Here is a 21,703-nt window from a genome sequence, read left to right as displayed (position 1 = left end):
TCCTCCCACTCTTGTAAGTCTTATCTAACATGGTTTGGTATTCCCCGTATGGCTAACTCGTTTTTCCATCCTGCTAGCATTCCGTAGAGTCCTATGTTGTAGCATTTCATTTGCGGGAGCATGTAGGTTACATGGTCTAGTCTACCGGTCAGCTTCTGTATTGCCTTGTGAGTATGTGGGCCTTCGTTTGCTATCGCCTCTCTGATCTGCTCAAGTCTCTCTTGTCTTTTCCGCTCCGGTAGACGAAGTGACTTGTCTCAACCGTTCCAGATGAAACCAATGTACTTCTGCTTGGTTTGGAATTTGGAATACTTCCCCTCGTTGGTTTTCACTCCCAACACTGCGCTTGCGTCTACCACTTCTTTCATCAATGTTGGGTCAATTTCACCTGCCCTCCTGATGAACAAATTGTCATCGACCCACCTAAACACCTCTACAAAATTAAATTTCTTCTTCATAATAGCCCTCCACGCGTCTGCTGGGCCCCCAAAACTTCCGCACCCTGCCACGCCGCCAAATGACACCCTCGTGTCCAGGATGAAACGACCCTCTGACGTTTTCAGCATTAAGTATCACCACTGGTTGGGGCTGGTTGGAATTTTCCGGTAGGCTTTTTCCCAGTCAAAAATCCCCAGCTCTAGTACCCCGTTTTCCTTGCTAAAGAAAGCCGTGACGGTCCTAAAATTGTCCCAACTGGTTTTGAAATCTTCCTTGTTGACGTACGAGTTTACTGACAATATTCCTCTTACGTGCTTCGGGTGGGACAGGTCATTTATTACTCGTGTAGATCCGTTGTTGTTTGTCACCATACCCATTGGGCTGGTTTGGAAGAAACCTAGGGCCGACAGCACTTCATCCTCCGTGAAAGGGCCTTGCATCCTGCCAGACTTCAACTCTTTTGATATTTTCTCTCTTATCTTGTCTTTCTCCTTAGCGTGTGTTGCGTGATTATCTGGAGCGTAGAATTTCTTGTCCCCAACTGTATGTTGAGGGATTCCTTGCGTGAAGCCGTATCTGAAGCCTTGTAGTACATAGCCGTGCTTCTCCATCAAGTTTAGTGCTTTCAGCGTTTTTTCCCATGCCTCCAGGTCCATCTCGCACTCGACCTTCTTTGGCCACACTCTGTTCATGTGGTATCCTCCCTCCGGGAGTGTCGCCGCTAGCTTTGGGATTGGACCCCTGTATTTGTTTACCAGGCTTGCTTGTAGGTGATTTGGGACTTGGTTCAGGACGGGGTGGGCAGACTTCACGTCTAGATTTTGTTTCACCTCAACGTTGCCCTTCCCTTCTGGAGGGTTAGCTCTTGGGCTCTTCACGAACAGGGCTTGTCTCACTATTTTCTCAGGGTCGTCTGCGGTCACGGGTCTATTGGCAGAAAAGGGTGTTCGTGGTGAAAATTTTGGATTCATTACTTCACACAGCAAGAACATGGAAACTGGCAACAATTCACTCCTCGACTAAAGCTAGGTCTGCTTGGAGACTTACTGTTTCTCTGCTTCTGCTGGGGTGCCTGCGTTACCGCTCCCAGAGCTGACGTTTCCCCCTCCCCTTCCCTTGAGGTAACTCTTCCCTTTTCCAGCTCCCTCTGTTCCGAACACTTGGTTTGCGTCTATCTTTTGGTTCGAGTTCCAGGATCCGTTTGCTCTTTTGATGGCACTGTAATTCTCTACAAAATTTCTGCCTTGATAACCTACGCTTTCCAGTTTACCCCAGCTCCTGTTCGGCGCCGTTTGCGCGTTGCTTGCGTATTGGCTGGTTTGGGGGGGGAAGGAACTTCCTGTGGGCAAAACCGTCTTTTCAGCTCGTTGGTCTTTCTGCCTGATGTCAACATGCTTACTTTGGTTTGATCCGCTACCGTTTTTGAACGCAAAACTCCTTTTTGCCACCAATTTCGTTAGCCCGGTTGTAGGGTCGATCTGCTCTTTCCTGCCACCGGCTACGTAGGGGTTCTCAGCATATTTCCTTTCACCGTTTTTATTGGCTTCTTCCTTCGCTTCTCTCAAGATATCTTCGTGAAAATGGCTGGCGTCTATCATGACCCGTTTACTGTTTTTCTTCTTCACGACCATCACTACGAGGCGCACTTTCATGCAGTACCTTAAGGCCACCATCCAGCACTTGGTTGATCTTCTTATTCTCCCTACGTTTTCTTTGTGGCGCATGAACATCTTGGCGGCTGTTGGTCTGTTATACTCTGTCTCTAGGTACTTGATGAACAAATCTATCGTGTCTGTCCACGCGCCATACGTCATCAGAAGCTCTTCCGGTGGTGTCAAACCTGAATACGTGGCCGTTGAATTGTCTTCTTGCAGTTCCTTCAAGGATTTTGTTTTCTTTTTTCCGACTTGGCGGTGATTCTGTTCTCAAAGTAAGGTGTTAACGGTAACAAAATGGTTCCTTCAATAGGCTTGCCTATCATGTAGGTGATCCCTTCTTCCGTTTCTGTTTGTTGGAGTCACTTGGTCAGCTGTGGTTGTCTGCTTGCTGACTTTCCAACCACTCTACAGGTTGGTTTATGCTCACCATCATCCCCTTCTTCGTTGTTGGGTTCTTCGTCTGTCTGAAGGTCTTTGGGCTCTGCAGGTTTTTTTCGCTTTGGCTGCTGGTTTTTTAGAGTCCATAGGCGTCTTCTTTGTGACCAAGGTATGTTCCTCCTCGCTCTCGCTCTCGCCGCCTGGTACCAGGGACTCTGTGCGTGGGCGTTGGCTTACGCGTTGTGTATTTGGTGGATCCGCTGGAGATCTAGCACGTTTGTTGCCGGCAACGTTTCTGACGTTGTCTGTTACGTTGTCTCGGTCTTGTTGCGTAGGATGCTCGCCTCCGTACACTGCATTAAATGCTCTGAGCATCTCGTCTGCTCGATCTGAGTCACCCCAGTAGTATTTGTGTTTGGTTCTTTCCATCCACTTCGCCTTCCGGCTTTCGTGGTCTAGGTTTTCTGTCAGAACGAGAAAAGAAACACCAGTTGTCTTTAGTTTTGCGGACTTTAGCATATTGCCCTTGGTCTCTTTCTATTCAGGTGATTCTTTTGGATATATTTTGCCTCGGTGTGCATTTCCACTTGGGTTCTTTTTTGGTCACGGTATAGCCTGTGCCGAGCCTCAGTATTTTGTGACTGGAGCACTGGTTCCTTTTCTTAAGCAAGTTGCTTTGGCTTTCCCTGCGGATATTCCCGCGTCCTCTTCATTTTGGGCTAATACATTTGTTTCTCCCCTTGGTATGACAGGATTGAAAAGTAGAAACGGTGTTTGTTGGATAAAGAGAAATGAAAGATTTTATGGGTGGCGGGTTGTTGATTTTTGGCGAATCCTAGTGGGTCGTCTTTTGGATTTCTCTTGACTTGCTTCCTCTAAAAAATTTGAATGCTTACCGTTTTCTTGAGTCTCGTTCTCTGGTTCGTTGAGTACTTGTCCTTCCTCTTTTTTGCTTGTACTCGCTACTGGTTCCTCGCTTGCTTGCTGTTTCTGATTCTCAACCGTCTCGGGTTCCTCTTCTTGTTGTCCTGAATTTGTCTCTTGGGTTTGTTGTTGTTCCTTGCTTGTTCCTGCTTCTCCTGCCTTGGACTGGCTTCTAGTTTCTATATTTGCAGTATCATGTCCCTTCTGGCCTTTCCTGGTGATTCGTATCTTTGTACCCGCTGCTGTAATTTTCTTTTTTGCTGCCTCTATTTCTTTGTTGAAAGATGACATGACTGTGCAAGATAGTTCCTGAGTGTCGTATGAGTTTACAAAAAAGAAGTTTATAGGGGAACGGGGTATAGAAACTATGAATGTCTTGATGTTATTCGCAAGCTTTTGAGCAGAGGTGTGAAGGTTGTGTACAGCAAATTTTTTTTTCCCTAGATTTGGAATCTTGGAAGGTGCGAGCTGTACTCTCGTACAGGCTGTACAGTTTACTCACTACCTCAGATCTTTGCTCATGGAACTTTCCCCTTAAGTCGTGCCTTGGTTAAGACCAGCAATGATTTTCAGGCAATTTTTACCGCCTCCAATAGTGTGAACACCATTCACACTACACCATTAGATTCATCCTCAACAAACTATTGTAGATCTGTATTCACATGGGACCCTTTTTCTCTTCCCCCAAGAATCCAGAGCAGCAGCTTTTTCAAGTCAACTGCCATGATTGATAACTACATTCAGCATCAGTGTCTTATAGCCAATAACATGTCATGCCTTTTCTGATTGTTGGTGAGGCAATCTCACAGTATGCCAAGTGAGACATCATGTTACGTACATACACAGTTGGCTGTTATTACAACATACATTCATAAATATTTCAGTGTGGCGCCCGCTGCTCAATCTGGCTAGTCATTTTGTAAAATAAATGTAATCTTTCTCACCTTGGAAAAATGCATTATATTTGCAGTGTGACAAGTTGAGAGGTCTGGTCAGATTGTTTTTGCTGCAGTAGCTAACAAAAAATGTAGATTATTTATCACCACAGACAAGAAAGAAGCAAAATAGCTTATAGGTTGGAAGCTGTGGTTTAAGGTGGACTCATAACTGAAATACCATTCATACTCATTGATGACTTGGGAAGGGAAGTGTTGCAATTGTCACATCACTACCACTTGGGTGGTGATGCTTGAATGGACAGGACATGGGGTGGTGATATCCAACATACAGGCAAGTGTGAAATGTGATGCACAGAACTATTCCATGGCAACTGTCAAACACTGACAATGGGATTTGACTGTACATATATTATTTCACAAGTGATGAACATCAATGCTGACTGTATTGCCACAGATATTGTCATGGGTTTAATTCCTGTGGTCTGAGCTACATACTATTCATATTGCCTCAGCCTTCCTCAGTAAGATACCCTAAAAGACACCTTGATCTTGACTGCAGGTCTTTGATTGTATCACCTCCTAAGGATCTGTCAGCCTTTAACCATGTCCTGGCTATCTCACCAATGTAAAATCCAATAGAACTTCATGAATACAGAATACAAAGGAGCTCACTACTTGTAGTCCAGAAAAAATAACTGAAGGCCAGTTTCAAAATTGGCACCAGGCTGCAGCCCATTTTGCCAACAGCGGGCTGGGCTGACTTGCACAGCACTGTTGCTATGTTGAGTACATCTGTCAAATACTCTGTTTGTTTTTGATGGATGTTTTTCCAAACAAAAAACACATGTGATCCTTTTTTTTCACTTATACTGACTATTTTCCAACACTTCAACTTACATAATCAATCACATTGTTTTGTTGAGATTTCTTGTGATTGATGGCCTCCTTATCAATTGTCATTGTGATATTTCAAGTGCAAAACTATAGTATAATGAATTTCAAGAGGGTGAATCAAAGAAAACAAAGATGAATGATCTGATGGCGAGCAGTGCCATACCAAAATGAGTGTGAAGATATCAAAAAGTCAAGAAATCCATAGAACGAGAAGTGTAAGCAAATAAAAGAAATGAACAAATGAGCATCAAGAACTAACCAAGAGAAAAATTGATTAAATACTAACCAAACAAGTGTAAATCAAGAATTGAAGAGAAAAATGGGGCTATGGCCCGAAAAATGTTTGACTGCTTTGGTTAAGCCAAAAAAGCGGGCTTTGGGTGTGTTTTTCCGGACTATAAATGGTGAGCTCCAAAAGAAAAAGGATGTATATGAAATTCTATTTTGAATATGATTTTTAATCTACTGTTCGAAAATAAAATACTACAACTTTGAAGACCTTCAAGCTTGTATGTCCATAACTCATAATGAACCTAAATTGACCGCATGTAAGTTTTTTCACACATCTTCAACGCTTTTGTAAACTTCCCAGTAAGACAGTTGCAACATTCCATTCGTCCAAAGGTTTGTACCCATCGTCAACCAGCCTGAAGTTGTAGGCATATTGTTTCGAAAAAGGTGTGGCAGTCAAAAGAGTGAATATCAGAACCCAAAGCCATCCTCCTCCGAGTTTGCGAGGTATGTGGGGGATTATGTATGGTTCCAAGACAATCCCTATTGGTTGCACAAGGAAATATACAAATGCAGCCGGGAACTCCTTAAAGTAGACGTGAGGGAAAGGATGTGCCTTGCGTGCAATGGCATGTGCAACTGATAAAAATCATTTCAAAGATGAAATGGGTAGAGTCAGTATATCATCGGAGTGGATTCTGAGATAATCAATTCTCCTTACCAAATTCATGCATTACACCGCTAATAAAGAAGCTGCCAAAAAGTCCGCAGATCCTTTGAACCTTCAATCCACCACCAAGCTTTTTGGCTAAAGCGCTTGCAGGGAAACCACCGCACATCAAGAAGTCTCTTCTAAAGAATTGATGCCATGCCTTTCCCCAGAACCAGCTCAGGGAAGTGGACGTGTGAGGAGAGTTGAAGGCGTGTTGAAAACGGTTCGGATCGCACAAGGCCAAGATCAATTTAGGTATTTGCACAAAGCCTCCAATCCAATGAACTAGGTGGCAGATCAAGCCGTACCGGCATGATAGGGCATCTACACCGCATATCAAGAGAAATCCAAAAGACAGTGTTGATAAACCTTCAGCCAGTAATGATCGCAAAGGAAAATCTGGTAAGCCAATAGTAGCCAATACTTGATTGGGAGAGCCTTTATCTCGTGCCGTCATTATAAATGCGATTGAAATGGCTCGCACGCAGTTGTCAACAATCAACCTTTGAATCAAGTCAAGCACGGTTGGAACCTTGTGCTGAGGTTTTATTCCCCAACCATACTGGTAACCTCGGTAGCTTTGGATTTAGGAAATGACCGTGACGAAAAAGTTAACAAATATGCAATATAGCAAGAAGTAAAGCCAACGATTTCGAAAAACTCACGAAACAAATTGTCGTGTGGTCCATGAAGCGATTTCAACCCAACCGTTCGCTTCCGTAGACGCGCCTGGTGCTGATGGTGTAGGCATTGGTGAGGAGTCTGAAGTAGGTTTATTCCAATATTTTCCAGCCCAGTATCCGTTGGTGATACCCCACTCGGAAGATTTCGTAGCAAGATGGAAGCCCCAAACAGCCAATAGTAAATTCAACATTCCGCTCTTCGTCCAAGGTAAAAAACAGTAATCGATAGGTATTGTGATCAAGATGCACACGCTCAAGGGAGTGAGTAATAACCTGATCCAGCGTAATATTGAAGATTTACAAAAATGCGGGTGTAACAGAGAACATTGGATCCATAGTGGGATTAATCGAACTACGATGCCATATAAAGAGGGTGGTCGACATGATATCACTTCTTCTGGCTGCCAGAATGTCTTCAGCAACGAGTCAAGTAACATTCTTTGAAGTATAAGCAAAGAAGTTCGAATGTACGATGTGGACAGATGCGGAAGCGTTACTCGGAGTTTTTAAGCTTGCGTTGAAAGTGCCAGGGCAAATCAGACTTGAGGGACGTTCGAAAATAGGTGAAAGTTTGTAAAGCTCGTGAGGGAAAAGAACGGCCAGAGGTGCGACGCTCGAACGGATAACGGTAGTCGTTGCAATCCCTCGTAAAGAACACCTTTTGAATATGTGATCTCTTTCGGTGTCTCTTTCTCACATCGTTCATGAATCTGTCAAAGTCCGCCTTCCGCCGAGTCCCGGTGTTGCTTCCGCTGTGTTGAGGCTGTGTTTACACACATGATCATTGATCACATCCCCGCAATCAACCATTCTAGCAAGTTTTGATGAATGGAGCTGTGTGCCCTTTATTATCATGCGAGGTGTTAGAAATATGTATCACATCGCCCAATGCGCCTCAAGATTGGTAAAGCGTAAATTTTGAAGAAATGTGTGACAAACACCTTGATATTGAATCAATGGGATGTGTTTTGCTCCGCCTGAAGCAGATCAAATCAGTTTAATGAGTTACTTGCATATATCTGACTTTGGGTACAAGATAAATACTAGCTATGAATTGCTATGCTATTATGTAGTATTCAAAACATCAAACAAATCTAACATATATACCGCAAGACAACCTTCTTTACCCAGATTTACCAACCAAGGCTCGGTCAAATCTACGGGGAATTTGTTCCAACAATCACGAAATACTTTTTGGAGAGTGTATCGCTCAATCAATCATTTCATTCATATTAATGGCTAACAAGCAATTCAAAACACTTTCCATTCTCATATTATGTAAATAAAACAATGGAAAATACATAACATTTAGAAAGGGGAGCACACCAAGATGTTTGTATGTGTTTCAAATCCCTTGGCCATTGGTCTCAAGATGATGAAATAGAAAGCAATACTCATCTCAAGATGTAGAGCAGGTATGATCAGAAAATGTGGATCAGTGATAATAATGATTTTATTTTGGGACCGGCCATCCGGATAGTGGGCAGGCTCAGGTACTTGACTGTTTGTACCTCTGTTGTTATGATTGCTCGTACTGCATTGTGGACTAAGAATCCTACAAGCAATCCGCGAGGGAAAACATTTGAGCAGTAGTGATTTTCACAGTGTGCACTTCAAGATAGTATTTATCTAAGAACCCTTCATGTGATACCACACAGAGCCCATTCAATCACCTTTCTAAGCTTCTGGCCTGCAATACCCCATTTCCTACAAGAGGCGTATGAATTCGATCATAAGTTCACCTCCACCTCTACTGCCTTGATTCAAAACCTCAAACTGTTTACATTATTCAGTCGAGTCAGTACTTTTCCCAATAATCACTACACCTTTTGAAATGCGTCACTTTCACAATATGCTTTGCTGTTTTGTTTATGTTTTATTTATTTCAATCAACAATTTACATGTAAAATATCCCCGTCATATCAGTCGCCTTCGTCAGGTTGGAAACTAAGGATAGAACAAAAGAGTAATGAACTTGACTCTATGCGGCCGGCTTGACCATCAACTCGTCTTTGCCGGCCCTATATGAAATAATGAATTTGAAGTGATTTGATTAGCAAGGATCAGATTTGAATCAATGACTAAATCGACTGACAAGAATTTCTCCAAAAACGTATTGGGTAATGGAGGTGACTATTTTTCGAATCAAAAAGAAAATATCAATAATCATGAAGTTTAAATTTCAAAAGATTGACAAAAAAAAAAGGAAAAGCGCACTTGTTCTGATTCAAAATATCTCATCACTTGACTTGGCATTTTCCAAACATTTACAAATTCTTGATATTCCATATGAGATTTTGATACTAAAACATCAATCGTTTGTACATCTCGAACATGTGAATGTTTATTAAAAATTTGTCGAATCTTGGCTCTCAAGGCTGGATAAGGTACATCAAGTGCATAAAGCTAATAAATTGAAATGTTTGATGAGTTGATCCATCCAATCGAATTAGGAAGGTGATCGTACGAATCAAACTAATACTGCCATGAAGGCTCACCTGACAGATTTCTGGAGCAGCTCGATACCAATCACGGTAGAGACTCCTGGACCGAGCTTGAGCAACAGCCAAGTTAGGTGAGCTAAAGTGTTGCCAGAAAAAGAGGTAGTGAGCAAATTGGATAAATGGTACACGAAATCGAAATGACTTACGATAGTGTGCGACGTGCCAGTCGAGAAGGGATGGTGGGACTGATATGTAGTGGCATGTCGTTGGTTTAAGATGTGTCGTGGTTCTTCTTGTACGGCTTTATCGATCAAATTAGGGAAGTCACCGGAATCCAAATGACAGAGGGAGTACTGTAAGGCTTTGGTCCGGCCCCGCACCGATGGCCCTGACACCGGTCTAAGACGACCCAGATTCAATTTCTCCCTGAATCATCTCATCACCACCACATCCAAGTTGGTGTTTTACTGAGACCAAATGAATGGCCAAAGTCTTTGAAAAAAATAACTTTGACAGGTGGACATATCCTTCAATGATTTTATGATAAACTTGGGAAATATGAAAAAGAACAGTGATTAAATGTTATTTCATGATGTACCCTGATCTACACCCTCACTAGTTATTATGATCATTTCTCTGTTTAAAGTTCTTTGATGGTTGTCTCCCTCCCCTTATCCATACAAATATGATTTGTATGAGGATAATTTGATTACACCAGTAATCTCATGATGGATGTTTTCTTAATCCTCAATCAGGCCAGCTTTCCATTGGCTGCAAAATAGACCCCAAAATCCATACATGAGGTGTACCACTTCTATAGCATATTAGTCTGTCATTCACCATGGGCAGCTTCAAGGTGTGATTTTTTTCTATACATATGTATAGAGCTATAAGCACTTGGCCTTTGAAGAACTCTATGCATCAGATTCTTTGATAGTCTTACCTGGCAGCCTGCTGAATCCTGATACTAAATAAAACAAAACCAGTTCAAGTAATGTTTACAAAAATACAAGCTATGTATGTACAATTCTTTAGGAGGCTTAGTGAAGAACACACTTGGCACCTGGCAAAGTGAAAGATGTGATAATTTTGGATACTACAAAAGGTAAATATTTGGACTTGAGCATTGACCCTTCAGGGAAGTCAGTGAGCTCAGCCCCTTGTAAGGTTTCATCTCGGATTTTTTCTCAATCTCATGTGCTGTAGCGGTAGCCTGTAGGAGCAGAAGTTGAGTGATGAGTCATGACTTCATGATGGTGAAGGTTGATTCAAAGGGGTCTGGTCTAAAAGGGAAGTTTTTGTACAAAGGATTTGATAATTATGTTTAATTGACTTTCTTGTATTGTATACAGATTAACAAAATTCTTTATCAACTTTGCTTGATCAATCATTGCCCTCTCGAGTCTCAACGTTCTACACATTCTCCAACTACAACTTATATACTCACATCTTTAATTCCTGAGCAAGATGATAGTGGATCAGTTCAATTCACTTTGGTCATTTCTTGTTAATCAACTTCAATCCTTAAGTTTCATTCAAGTGATCTCATCACCTTCTACTACGATTTTAGCCAATGCTCCTTCTACTACAAGTACTTCGACTATCTACGTTCAACATACTTCCCGAATTCATGCATCTTGTCCCGCTGGATTCGGTCCTCATTTTGATAATCCGGATGGTCGACTTATGCAACTTTTACCTATCGAATCTATCACTCATCCTAATAAGACAAATGATTCAAATCTTCAACTTCAGAATCATCACTTAATCGAAGCTCGTCGTGGATGTCCTCCAACTGACTTGCTTTCATTCTCATCTCACCATTTGGATCTCACCATCGACCATTCACAAATCTCATCAGGTTCACATTCAACCGTCTTAGAGCCTCCTAAGGATTGGATAGCTTTAGTAGAACGTGGTACATGTACATTCGTCGATAAGATCAGATACGCTCAATACCTAGGTGCATCAGCGGTCATTGTGGGTGATTGGGATCAATCTCCTACTTTATTCAAGACAGAATCTGGACCGATATTTTATTCAAATCCATTAGGAAGTGATAAGTTTGGTTTTGGAACAGGTTTGGTGACGATGTATGCGCCTGGTGATACTAGTGATCTAGAGATACCTAGCGTCTTTGTGGCTCGTGATAGTTATATGAGTTTACGTGAAGATTGGCTTGAACTTAATTCTCTTCAATCACCTGTTTCTTCAAATCTAATTCATGGTCAATCAGTCGATGCTCATCTTCCTCAAGCTTTGGAAGTGATCATGAGCAAAGATCAGTTATGGACTTGGTGAGTAACAATGCTACTATCGATGAGGAAGAGAAACTTATTGTGCGTCTCCTGACCTTGGTGTTAACTCTCCTTTAGGCCTTTCTTCGACCTTTTAATCATCCTACTATTTTTACCATCCATTTTGACCGCTGTCACACTCGTCCTTCATCGAATCAATTTATTCCGCAAAAGAAGAGCTGATAGGGCACCGCAAGCATTTGTTGACCGATTACCATGTGTCATCTGGGCCAAAGATATGGAAAAAGGAATCCCAGCTGGCTCTGAACTAAGCGACTGTCCAGAAGAATCAGTTTCCAGACCCAAGAACTCCGTGCTCGGACTTGGATGGATCACACATACTTGTAAAATGATTTCTAGTTGGCCAATACTTCAAAGACATAGATCTTCAACCGATTCAGAACATACCCCTCTCCTTGATCCATCTCGACCACACTTGAAAACCAATCGTTCATTACCGATTCCTAAAGTATATTTTGCTCAAAGAGAATGTGCATTATGTTTATCTGATTTTGAAATCGGGGATCTTGTAAGGATCTTACCTTGTGGTCATTGTTTTCATCAAGCTGAGATTACCAATAATTGTATGGGAATTGATTGTTGGCTTTTAAAATCAAAAAGATTGGTATGTTCAACAATTTACATTATTGAGAATGGATTGATATCTAATTCAATTTGAGATTCTCTTCTTTCTTAAGTGTCCGATTTGTCGAATGTCAATTATGGAACAAGAAAATGAAGAAGCGGTCAAACCTAGTAATACACCGATTCCTGGTCCTATGCCTATCTCTGCATCTGATATCGCTGGAAGTTCATCAAGTCCGATTCCCATTCGATCTACTCCACAAGTCCGATCACCGATACCTTCTTCGTCAAGTGTCACTCTCGATCAAGCTCGTTTGCCTTCACGACGATAATCATTTTTTGTGTTTTGATACCAAGAAGCCAGGGATCTGATTCTCTAGAGTGTGCTTTATATGCTGGATAGGCTTGCTGTTCCTCCTTTTTTGTTTTCCTGTGATTTCAGCACTCTGATACTGATAATATGGTCAAGCAACTTCAAAGATCAGAGGCAAAATCATGTACTCTATATGCGCAAGGTTTGTGTATTGAATTTCTCTTTTTTGCTTCTTATCTAAGACTTATGGTGGATAGGTAAGAAGATATATCATGTGTAAGATTAGGTTGGTTAATTGATGTTGAAGAAATTTGTTGTTGTTCCATTATCCTTGCTCTCGAATTTAACTGAATCTTTTTCAATGTGTTTTAAAGAAATATAATAAACAAATGGGTTTGTACATAAAGAAGAGAGAGCTGAATGCCTGCATCTCAGGAGTAGTTGTTTGAAGTTTCTCGAGGAGTGTAATGGGTACTATGGTTTAGCCTACTCTTGAATAGCTGTGCTTTGAAGCTGATTGGTTGGGTAATCATCAAGATCGGGATCTGATCCATAGCTTTTTATACCAAAACTGATCAGAGTAAGGCAACACCAGACCAACCTTGAGTCTTCAGGTCTGGACAAACTACCTGGGTGCAATATACTAGTGGCATTGTTTAGCTATTAGTCCTGAGCAGGTTACAAGATAGCCATTTCTTTAGCTGCACGGTGATCATCTCAAACTTGCAGGTTACTAAGGAAGTATCCAAACATACATAGTTGTTGGTAAATATTCATACACGCTGGAGACTGAATTCCTTTATATGTTGGTAGGAAAGATTGAGGGAACTGGTTTTGCTCGCATCAATGAGTAAGGTGTGTTCTCCTTTGTAAAAAAACATATCAAGTTTTAGGACATGATAGTGTGTCAAAGGTCTTGATGATTTCTCACGTGCACGGAGTTTACACAATGGTATTCAACAAAGGTTTCTGCTTATACATAGTGCCTCTTCACTCTTCCACCTAGGCTCGGGGGTGCTCAGCATTCAGGACTCAGGAGGGTCTTGGGCTTACCGGTGTACCCCGTGGGATCCGCGACAAAGTTGAGATCAGCTATACGCCCAATAGCGCCCAATACGCAATCGTGATTCGTCGAGGTAGGTCGAGATTCAATTCATGATCCAGCCAGTATAGTAGGTATAGGACCCCGGAAAGCTCCAGGTCAACTATCCGACCTAAAACCACCCAAATTGACCTTTTCAATACCCTGTGACCCGGTAAAAACCCAAAAATTGAGGTCAAACAATTCCGGTTTCGTCGGTACGTTCAAAGAGCAAAAATCGCTAAAATTTCCTCACGAAGCGAATCCATTCGTTTTTCGTCGGTATGTACGTTGAAAAGGGAGTGTTTTTGGCCTTTTTTTCCGGCCAAAGACAAATCCATACCTGTCAGGTCGGTACGTCTGAATTCAAAAAAACGGGTTTTTGCTCGAAAAAGACCCAAAAAATTCCTTTTTCGTCGGTACGTCAGCGTTTTTTTGGACCCTCGATCCATACATTTTAGGTCGGATAGTTTACCTGGAGCTTTCCGGGGTCCTGTAGGTATAGTCTTGGGAATATATGATCTATATATGGATCTCTGCACAAACTGCACCTTGATTGTCTTTATTAACCATGGTCCCGCGCTATTTGATCTTATTTGATTCGACTTTGTTATCTCTTGTCAAGCATTTGAATCAGCGCAGTGTGAAAGTGGGGCAGGGTGGTAAAAATTTTAGGTCGCATTCATTTGCAAGGAAAGGATGTGGTGAGTCTGATGATATATCCTTGACAAGCGTTGAAAGTGTAGTGACAGAGTCTCAAGTGAGCACTCTGTTCCTCGCTCGATGTTCCGGCTCCAATGGGTTGGATTGCAAACACTACAACATAGAGAGAAGAATAGGCTAACCTGTAGTGACAGAGTCTCAAGTGAGCACTCTGTTCCTCGCTCGATGTTCCGGCTCCAATGGGTGAAGAGCCGGGATATCGAGGAGTGGTACAACTAATTGTATAAGATCCCCAAACCTAAGCCCCGGGCTTTGTCGTAGACGTGGCCCCGTTCACTAACCTAACCGCCTATGGCCTCCGGCCATAACACCCCCCCCCACGGCAAGACAAAGCCTATCTCTAGAAAAGAAAAAATAGAAACAACAACGCTCACAACATCTCAAACAAATAAGCAGTAACTGCTAAATAAAACTAGAAAAAAATAAAAGGAAAATAAAATAATAAAAAAAAACAACAACAATCTCTCACTTCCTCTTCGCACACACACCCAACAATCCTCTAGCCTCTCTGAATTTCAATGGTCCCAAGGCCTTTGTGAAAGTATCAGCCAGTTGTTCATTTCCCGGTATCCATTCAAGATCCACCTTCTTCTTGTACAGCTGTTCATTGATGTAATAGAATTCTCGTTCAGTGTGTCGTGTCCGCTTATTAGCTGCGTTGTCTTTTGATACGTGGATCGATGATTTGTTGTCACCTAGGATCAGAGGAGTTCCAATTCTTGGAATGATATCTTGAATTAAAGATTGTAACCAAATCGTGTCCCGACATGCTGCACCAACCGCCATAAATTCAGCATGGCACGTGGATGTTGCAACGCATCCTTGTCTTCGAGATACCCACGCGATCGGTACCCCGTATAATCGTGTCACGTGTCCATACGTCGACCTTGCAAACTCTCCACCCCAATTGGCATCCACAAAGGTTTCCACCGCTCTCCTAACCTTAATTTTCGTAGGATTGATGTCGAGACCCATGTTGGCAGTGTCTCGAACGTAGCGCAACAGGTGCTTGATCGCATTCCAGTGCTCTGTCTGAGGCGATTTGGAGTATCGAGCTAAGAAGTTCACCGGAAATGCTAAGTCAGGTCTTGTTCCTACTGCCAAATAGCTAACTGCTCCCACTATACTAAGGTAGCGATTGCTTTCTAGCGGTAATTCATTTGTTGGCGTTGTTAGTGAAAGGTTGGGTGGCACCGGGGTCGTAGCTGAGAATGACGAGAGTAGGTCCTGGTTATCCCTTACAATCTTGTTAGCCAAATCAGATTGTGAAAGGATGAAGTGATTAGTAGCCACACGGTCAATTTGCACGCCAACAATGTGAGTCAGGTCTTTCTCCCACTTGATCTCAATCTGTGAACTCAATTCTTTTTCTATCTCCTTCAATAACTCATCTGAATCACTCGCAACACATCCATCATCCACATGCAACCAAACCAAACACATCTTGCCATTGCGACGCAGCACGTAGAAGCTTGGATCAAACTGGCTTGGCTGAAAACCTAAAGCACGTAGCTTTTCTTCCATGAACTTCCACCAACACCTCGCACCCTGCTTAGTACCATACAATGCTTTCAACAGCTTCATCACACGACCAAGTTTAAAACCAGGCGGTGACTTCACCCAAACATCGTGGTCCATTGGACTGTTCAAATATGCCGCTATCACATCAAAACCACGCACCTTCAGCCCGTAATAGGCTGCAATGACCAATACCACTCGAAGAGCAGCAAAAGTCGCCGTCGGTGCGAAAGTTTCGGTGAAATCTACCCCTTCAACTTGTGAGTAACCTTTTGCCACGAGTCGTGCTTTGAAGCGCCCGTCTCGTTTGATGGTAAACACCCATTTCAGATCAGTAAGATGTTGACCTTCAGGTGGGTCGCTCACTTCCCATACGCCCATGTCAGTAAAGCGTCGTAACTCTTCCAAGCATGCTTCCTTCCACTTCTCAGCTTCAGGTAAACGCATAGCTTCTGTATAGGACTTTGGAATGATCCCATACGGCGATGTCTGAGTTTCGACCATAAGAGCGAGAGCGTCCTGCTCCTCTACTGCATGTTCGCCATCGAATTCACCAAGGCGTAAAGCATTTAGAACATAAGCTAAACTTCCTTTGGAGTTTTCGACGTCCGACAGGGTCTCCGTCGATGTTGGCGCTGGTGTTGGTTGGGGTAGCGGAGGCCCATCAGATAAGAACCGAGCAAGAGAGGAATCAACTGTCGTTGTAACCTTGGTTTCAGGATCCCAGAAGGTCCAACCTTTCTTGCCCTTCGGATAACCAACCATAAGCATCTTCTTACCCCGTACATCTAGTTTGCGTCTTATCTCACACGGGATATGGACAATTGCAGGTTCACCAAATGTACGTAAGTAATCGAGGTGTGGTTTCCGATCGAACATCAATTCAAAAGGGGTCTTGAGCCCAGTGGCGGCGTTAGGAATTCGGTTGTGCACATGGGACGCAGCGGTGTGTGCATACGCCCACATGTCCTCCCCAAAGTTCGCTGCATGAAGCATTGTGCGGCCCATATCTGAGATTGTTCGTATGGACCTTTCAGCTGTGCCATTCTGGTGATGTTCGTAACGGTTTGTCTGATGGTTGATGATCCCACGTGCTGCACACCACGTGTTCATCGCCTTGGAGGTATATTCACCGGCTCCATCGCTTCGTAGTTTCTTCACTTTGAAGCCGGTTTGCCTTTCCATACGTTCAACAAATTCGAAGAACATCTGGGGAACTTGATCACGTTTAGCCACACATATGGACTCTGTGTAGGTAGTGGCTACATCCCTGAAATTAATCATGTAGCGTGCACCGTTTGCTGAAGGCGTATAAGGTCCGGCAACATCACTAACGATCAATTCCAGTGGTTGTAAACGCGTTCCAGAGGACGTAAGAGTTATCGAACGTAAACTCTTACTCTTGAGACAGTCCAGGCAAGTAAAAGGTGTCTTGTCGATCTTTTCGGGAAGTCCAGACACTACACCATGCTTAATCATCCTTTGGATGTTACGCATACTGGTGTGACCGAAGCGGCAATGCCATTTCAGGGCTTCGTTCACAGCCGGCGGAGCACCAATCATGGTCGCATTGGTCGTCAGAGAGGATAGGGAAGGTGGGGTGGGGTGCACGATCCTTGACGGAGGCGATAACTTGGGACAATCAAATGCCGAAGCTTTCATTACAGGAACAGTCCACCTCCTAGCATTCAAGTTTAGATCAGAAGTAACAACACCACCACACGGAAACTTGAGTTTCATCTTGCCATCCTTCGCATCCCATGATCCACCTGATTTCACTAGTTGAGGAATAGATATCAGTGTGCTGCTGGCCAGTGGCGAATAAAAGGTGTTGTGGATCGGGATAGGCTTGCCATCATCACTCCTAATGTGCATCGTCCCCGCGTGGGTAACAAACGCCTTAGGTGCCTTTGTCGCCACCGATACCGGGATCGGTCTAGGTAACATGCGGACATCAGTTAGGTATTCGAGTTTACCAGTTACCATATGGGTAGCGCCGGTGTCACTCACACCTTCATCCCCATTGTCCCACATCTCGGTCAGGGTACCCTCTGACGCCCAGATCCCATCAGGTAGTGGTCCCTCATCCTCCTCAACACCTGTGGCGTCCACGGTGAACGTCGCGCCGTTTGCATCGATCAGATTGAGGCGAAACGAACGAGGCGGTGTCGATGTCGAGGCAGTCGTAGATGATCGACTTGTTGACGGTTGTGAGGGTGACGCCGGAAACTTGGTAGGGCAGGTGTCAGACCAGTGTCCAGTATTGTGGCACACGTAGCATATACCCTGATTGTAAAGTGAGGGATGGAATTTGGAAACGACACCGGGGGCTGGCGGGACAAATTTCGGACTGAGTTGATAAGTTCGAGTTGGAGGAGAAGTAAGATGACGAGATAGAGGAGAATTAAGATTGCGAGATTGAAATTGAGGTGAGTGGACAAAAACACCTCTGCCTCTCGACGGTGTCGCGGCACGATATAGGGAGCCCGTATTACCAGCTCCACGTCTATTCATGGTAGGCGAGGCGTTGAATGCGTTGGCGTTGAGATCTAATTGACTGAAGGCTGGAGTAATGTTATCGGTATTGTGAATTTGTTTCTCGGCACGGATTGATTCTTCCACCTCACGAGCAGTGATCGGGTTCGTTGGAGTAGCACGGAGTCGAGCGTTCAAGGTGTTGTTGACGTTGGTGAAAGCATTACCGAGTCCAATTTGATATAGTACACCGGTAATTGCGTCCTTGGACCATTCAAAACCAGAACGTTCAAGATCCGATATCTTCTCGTCGATCTTGCGGAAATAGTCACCAATGTCCGATACATCATCATATTTAATCTCCAACACTTCTTTCCAAGTAGCCATATGACCACTACGACTGGGAAAGAAAAACAGAGCTCGGATGGTACGGAAAGCATCTTTAGCTGAGCCAGACAAGCGACGTTGAATTTCGAAGGGCACCGTGAGTTCGATCATCGAGTAAACAACAGCATCACCATCGGGATCGGACGACTTCATCCCATCTTTTGAAAGATAATCAGTCGTTTTTGTCACACGATCCACGCAACGACCAATCTTGAACTCCCATTCGGCATAATTTGAACCGTCTACTTTAAGAGTATCGACGGAGCCTTTAACGTAAGTAGGCATAGACAGTTGGAATTTGTTGGAACGGTAGTCTTCGACAGAGGCAGCATGAGTTTGATGAGGGGGTGGTTGACGCATGCCCGGTGGAGCAGCAGGGGGAGGTGGTCCGGCATTCGACATTGTCGATTGTGATTTAATAGTCTTGCTGCGTTGGAAAATCCTTCGAATCTCCAAACGAGTAGCAGTCGAATATTGTGTAACTCGAGGAGTAGGTTCGAAGAGTAGACCTTTCGGAGCGAAGAAAGGAACTTGCGAGAGAGGTGTGGGCAGAGGGTTAAGTCGGCGATTATGGAAATAAGGTTGCGGGGGCGAATGAAGAGATAAAAGTGAGAAGCGAAAAATAAAATGTAATCTGTTGATAGGTATAGGGGGATATAATGAATCGGAAGTTGGGGGGTATACTGAAGGGGTAATCGGTCTTAAACCGGGATGACGTTTTAGATTTTCTAATACTTCAGGATGTTTCTTTATAAATGTCGGTAATTCAATATCGCTTTTCAGTAATACTTCGTCTTTAACTTTCTCTTTCTTCTTGTATGATCGCTTTGCTATTGGTTTCGCTTCCCCGTAATCTTTCCTTCTTGTTCGCATGAAACTGTGACTATCGGAATTCGCTCACGCAGTGGCAGTGCGGGCTCATAACCTGTAGTGACAGAGTCTCAAGTGAGCACTCTGTTCCTCGCTCGATGTTCCGGCTCCAATGGGTTGGATTGCAAACACTACAACATAGAGAGAAGAATAGGCTAACCTGTAGTGACAGAGTCTCAAGTGAGCACTCTGTTCCTCGCTCGATGTTCCGGCTCCAATGGGTGAAGAGCCGGGATATCGAGGAGTGGTACAACTAATTGTATAAGATCCCCAAACCTAAGCCCCGGGCTTTGTCGTAGACGTGGCCCCGTTCACTAACCTAACCGCCTATGGCCTCCGGCCATAACAGAAAGGAGGGGCTTTAGCAGCTGGACGTGATCACAGAGCGGACCGATGCTGGAAAAGCAAATCAAAATATAAATACATCCCACATCGTAAAAACTCCTCAAAGTCTTGTAGGTTTCGCGTTTGCACAGTTGCGTGTCGGAGAAATCTCCCTACCTATCATATCATATCCTCTTGGTGTGCCTTCTTATCTCAACGCTTCTTGAACGCATATCCATACTCATTTTTATTCTTCTGATGAACCTGATTCGGGATTGTCTATCTCTTTTGTCTCAGAACTTTCGTCCTCAAAGAATCAGCGTAATATTCAACAGCGATGCCCGCTGAGAATATCATAGTGAATCAATTTATATTCTGTCGTGACCATGGCTTGGAGTGTTGCCCCAACTGCGTTTGTGATCACAGGGTATCTAATAATTCGGTCATAGAGAAGAAGCTTTCCGCCTTGTCGTTTTCGAAAGGTAAAAGCGTCTGCGATTTAAAAGTAGGTTATAACCCCAGTCATGACTTGCTTTGAGATGCGTTGATTTGACCGTTCGAGCTTTTTTCAGCATCGACCATCGATCAACGTATATATCATTGGGGCCGCACCAGCTTTTGCAAGTGAGGATGATAAACATACTCCACATCAATGTCGTAATCATAGCACTATCGATTGCTCCGTTTGTTATGCATGGGAAAAGATAGTGGCCACCCTTATGTAGTCAGTATACAAATAAAATACCAAGAAAGTCACTCAGAGGTTGATGTCAAATCCCTTCCTTTGGTATACTAGACGTTGAACGCACGTAACGTCTGATAGACTTTCAGCTTTTGTTAGAGTGGGCCATTAGGAAAACGCGGAATAAATTGCATCAAATCCTTTTTTGTCATCGTCTTTACCACAGGTTATCATCTCTATCCAATACCTTTTACGTCAGCGTCTTACGTCATTTTGGAGGTCATCAGCAGCTCTTCTCCATGACCCTCTACCCATTCACACATGTGAATACCTAAATATATCTTCTTGTCTATGCTGGTCAGTAGATTTTTGATGAATTGTGATGTGAGCTCGATGTGAGCTTGAAACTTGCATGGAAAGTACGCTAGAATCGGTATATCCTACAAGTAGTACATAGTTTACACACATAAGTCATCACCATTAGCCGGACATCAAACTGGACGAGAAAGTTGCTAAAGGATGGCTCGAGTGGCAAAATATTGCCCGTCCTTGGACAGCAGATCCTCGAGAGTGACTCCATCTGACAATGGATTGAATTCATCTATGAATTTCTTCAAGGCTTTCCTTGCCATTTTTTCAACTAAAGACCAGAGATTTACGACGTGACCCCCGTAGCTGGATTCGGTTTATCCTTAGGCTCCATGGGACTCCCAGATGCTGTCGTGTACTTGCATACCTAGGGACATTTCATGTTACAGCGCGCTACTATTCGCTAGATCTAGTCTATCTTCCTAAATTGCACAATGGAATCGCACAAATTCGATCACCGGAAAGAAAATTGATAAAATTCTACATTTGTTGTTCTCTTCATGACCCATATGGAAGCTTGACTAATGATAATCAAGAGAATGGAATGTTGGCTAGTCGGCTTGGAGGCAAGGCTGACAGACGATTTTAGAAGAACAATCGCAGCTACATAGCTAGCGTCAGCCTTTAAAGGTATCCTTCCTTAACTTGTCTTTCAGAAAGAGAAGAATGTGACGGGAATGGAATTGGCTTTTGGCTAGCTCATCTTTCAACAATCCCCTTATCACGTGATTTGATTTTGATTTCTATTCAGAGTTTGGTCATGTCGGTGGAGTTATGTGTATACCTTTAACACTAGGCAAATGGGTGCGAAAAACCGT

The 21,703-nt window shown here is 43.4% G+C and overlaps 5 protein-coding genes across 5 annotated transcripts; 1 reads left to right on the top strand and 4 right to left on the bottom strand.

Moving 5' to 3' along the window:
• Positions 1-2,525: 2,525 nt before the first annotated feature.
• MELLADRAFT_107689 (uncharacterized protein) lies at positions 2,526-3,689 on the bottom strand (the record flags this gene model as incomplete). The annotated part of the gene is made up of 2 exons (XM_007411263.1): positions 2,526-2,938; positions 3,371-3,689. 2 exons carry the CDS (start codon positions 3,687-3,689, stop codon positions 2,526-2,528), a joined length of 732 nt encoding a protein of 243 aa, XP_007411325.1.
• A 1,544-nt stretch (positions 3,690-5,233) lies between these two features.
• On the bottom strand, positions 5,234-7,153 carry MELLADRAFT_116847 (uncharacterized protein; the record flags this gene model as incomplete). The annotated part of the gene is made up of 5 exons (XM_007411262.1): positions 5,234-5,332; positions 5,478-6,061; positions 6,144-6,712; positions 6,800-7,090; positions 7,119-7,153. 4 exons carry the CDS (start codon positions 7,151-7,153, stop codon positions 5,760-5,762), a joined length of 1,197 nt encoding a protein of 398 aa, XP_007411324.1.
• A 1,645-nt stretch (positions 7,154-8,798) lies between these two features.
• On the bottom strand, positions 8,799-9,523 carry MELLADRAFT_107687 (uncharacterized protein; the record flags this gene model as incomplete). The annotated part of the gene is made up of 5 exons (XM_007411261.1): positions 8,799-8,838; positions 8,913-8,950; positions 9,035-9,223; positions 9,316-9,397; positions 9,468-9,523. The coding sequence occupies 5 exons, from the start codon at positions 9,521-9,523 to the stop codon at positions 8,799-8,801; spliced, it is 405 nt and encodes a 134-aa protein (XP_007411323.1).
• A 1,114-nt stretch (positions 9,524-10,637) lies between these two features.
• On the top strand, positions 10,638-12,944 carry MELLADRAFT_75027 (uncharacterized protein; the record flags this gene model as incomplete). The annotated part of the gene is made up of 3 exons (XM_007411275.1): positions 10,638-11,558; positions 11,637-12,183; positions 12,257-12,944. 3 exons carry the CDS (start codon positions 10,729-10,731, stop codon positions 12,473-12,475), a joined length of 1,596 nt encoding a protein of 531 aa, XP_007411337.1.
• Positions 12,945-17,514: 4,570 nt separating this feature from the next.
• On the bottom strand, positions 17,515-19,513 carry MELLADRAFT_107685 (uncharacterized protein; the record flags this gene model as incomplete). The annotated part of the gene is made up of 2 exons (XM_007411260.1): positions 17,515-17,547; positions 17,672-19,513. The coding sequence occupies 2 exons, from the start codon at positions 19,511-19,513 to the stop codon at positions 17,515-17,517; spliced, it is 1,875 nt and encodes a 624-aa protein (XP_007411322.1).
• Positions 19,514-21,703: the final 2,190 nt, after the last annotated feature.

This window comes from Melampsora larici-populina (genome assembly GCF_000204055.1).
Source record: "Melampsora larici-populina 98AG31 unplaced genomic scaffold MELLAscaffold_24, whole genome shotgun sequence".
In the NCBI taxonomy this organism is placed as follows: Eukaryota; Fungi; Basidiomycota; class Pucciniomycetes; order Pucciniales; family Melampsoraceae; genus Melampsora; species Melampsora laricis-populina.
This window is presented reverse-complemented; position numbering and strand designations above follow the sequence as displayed.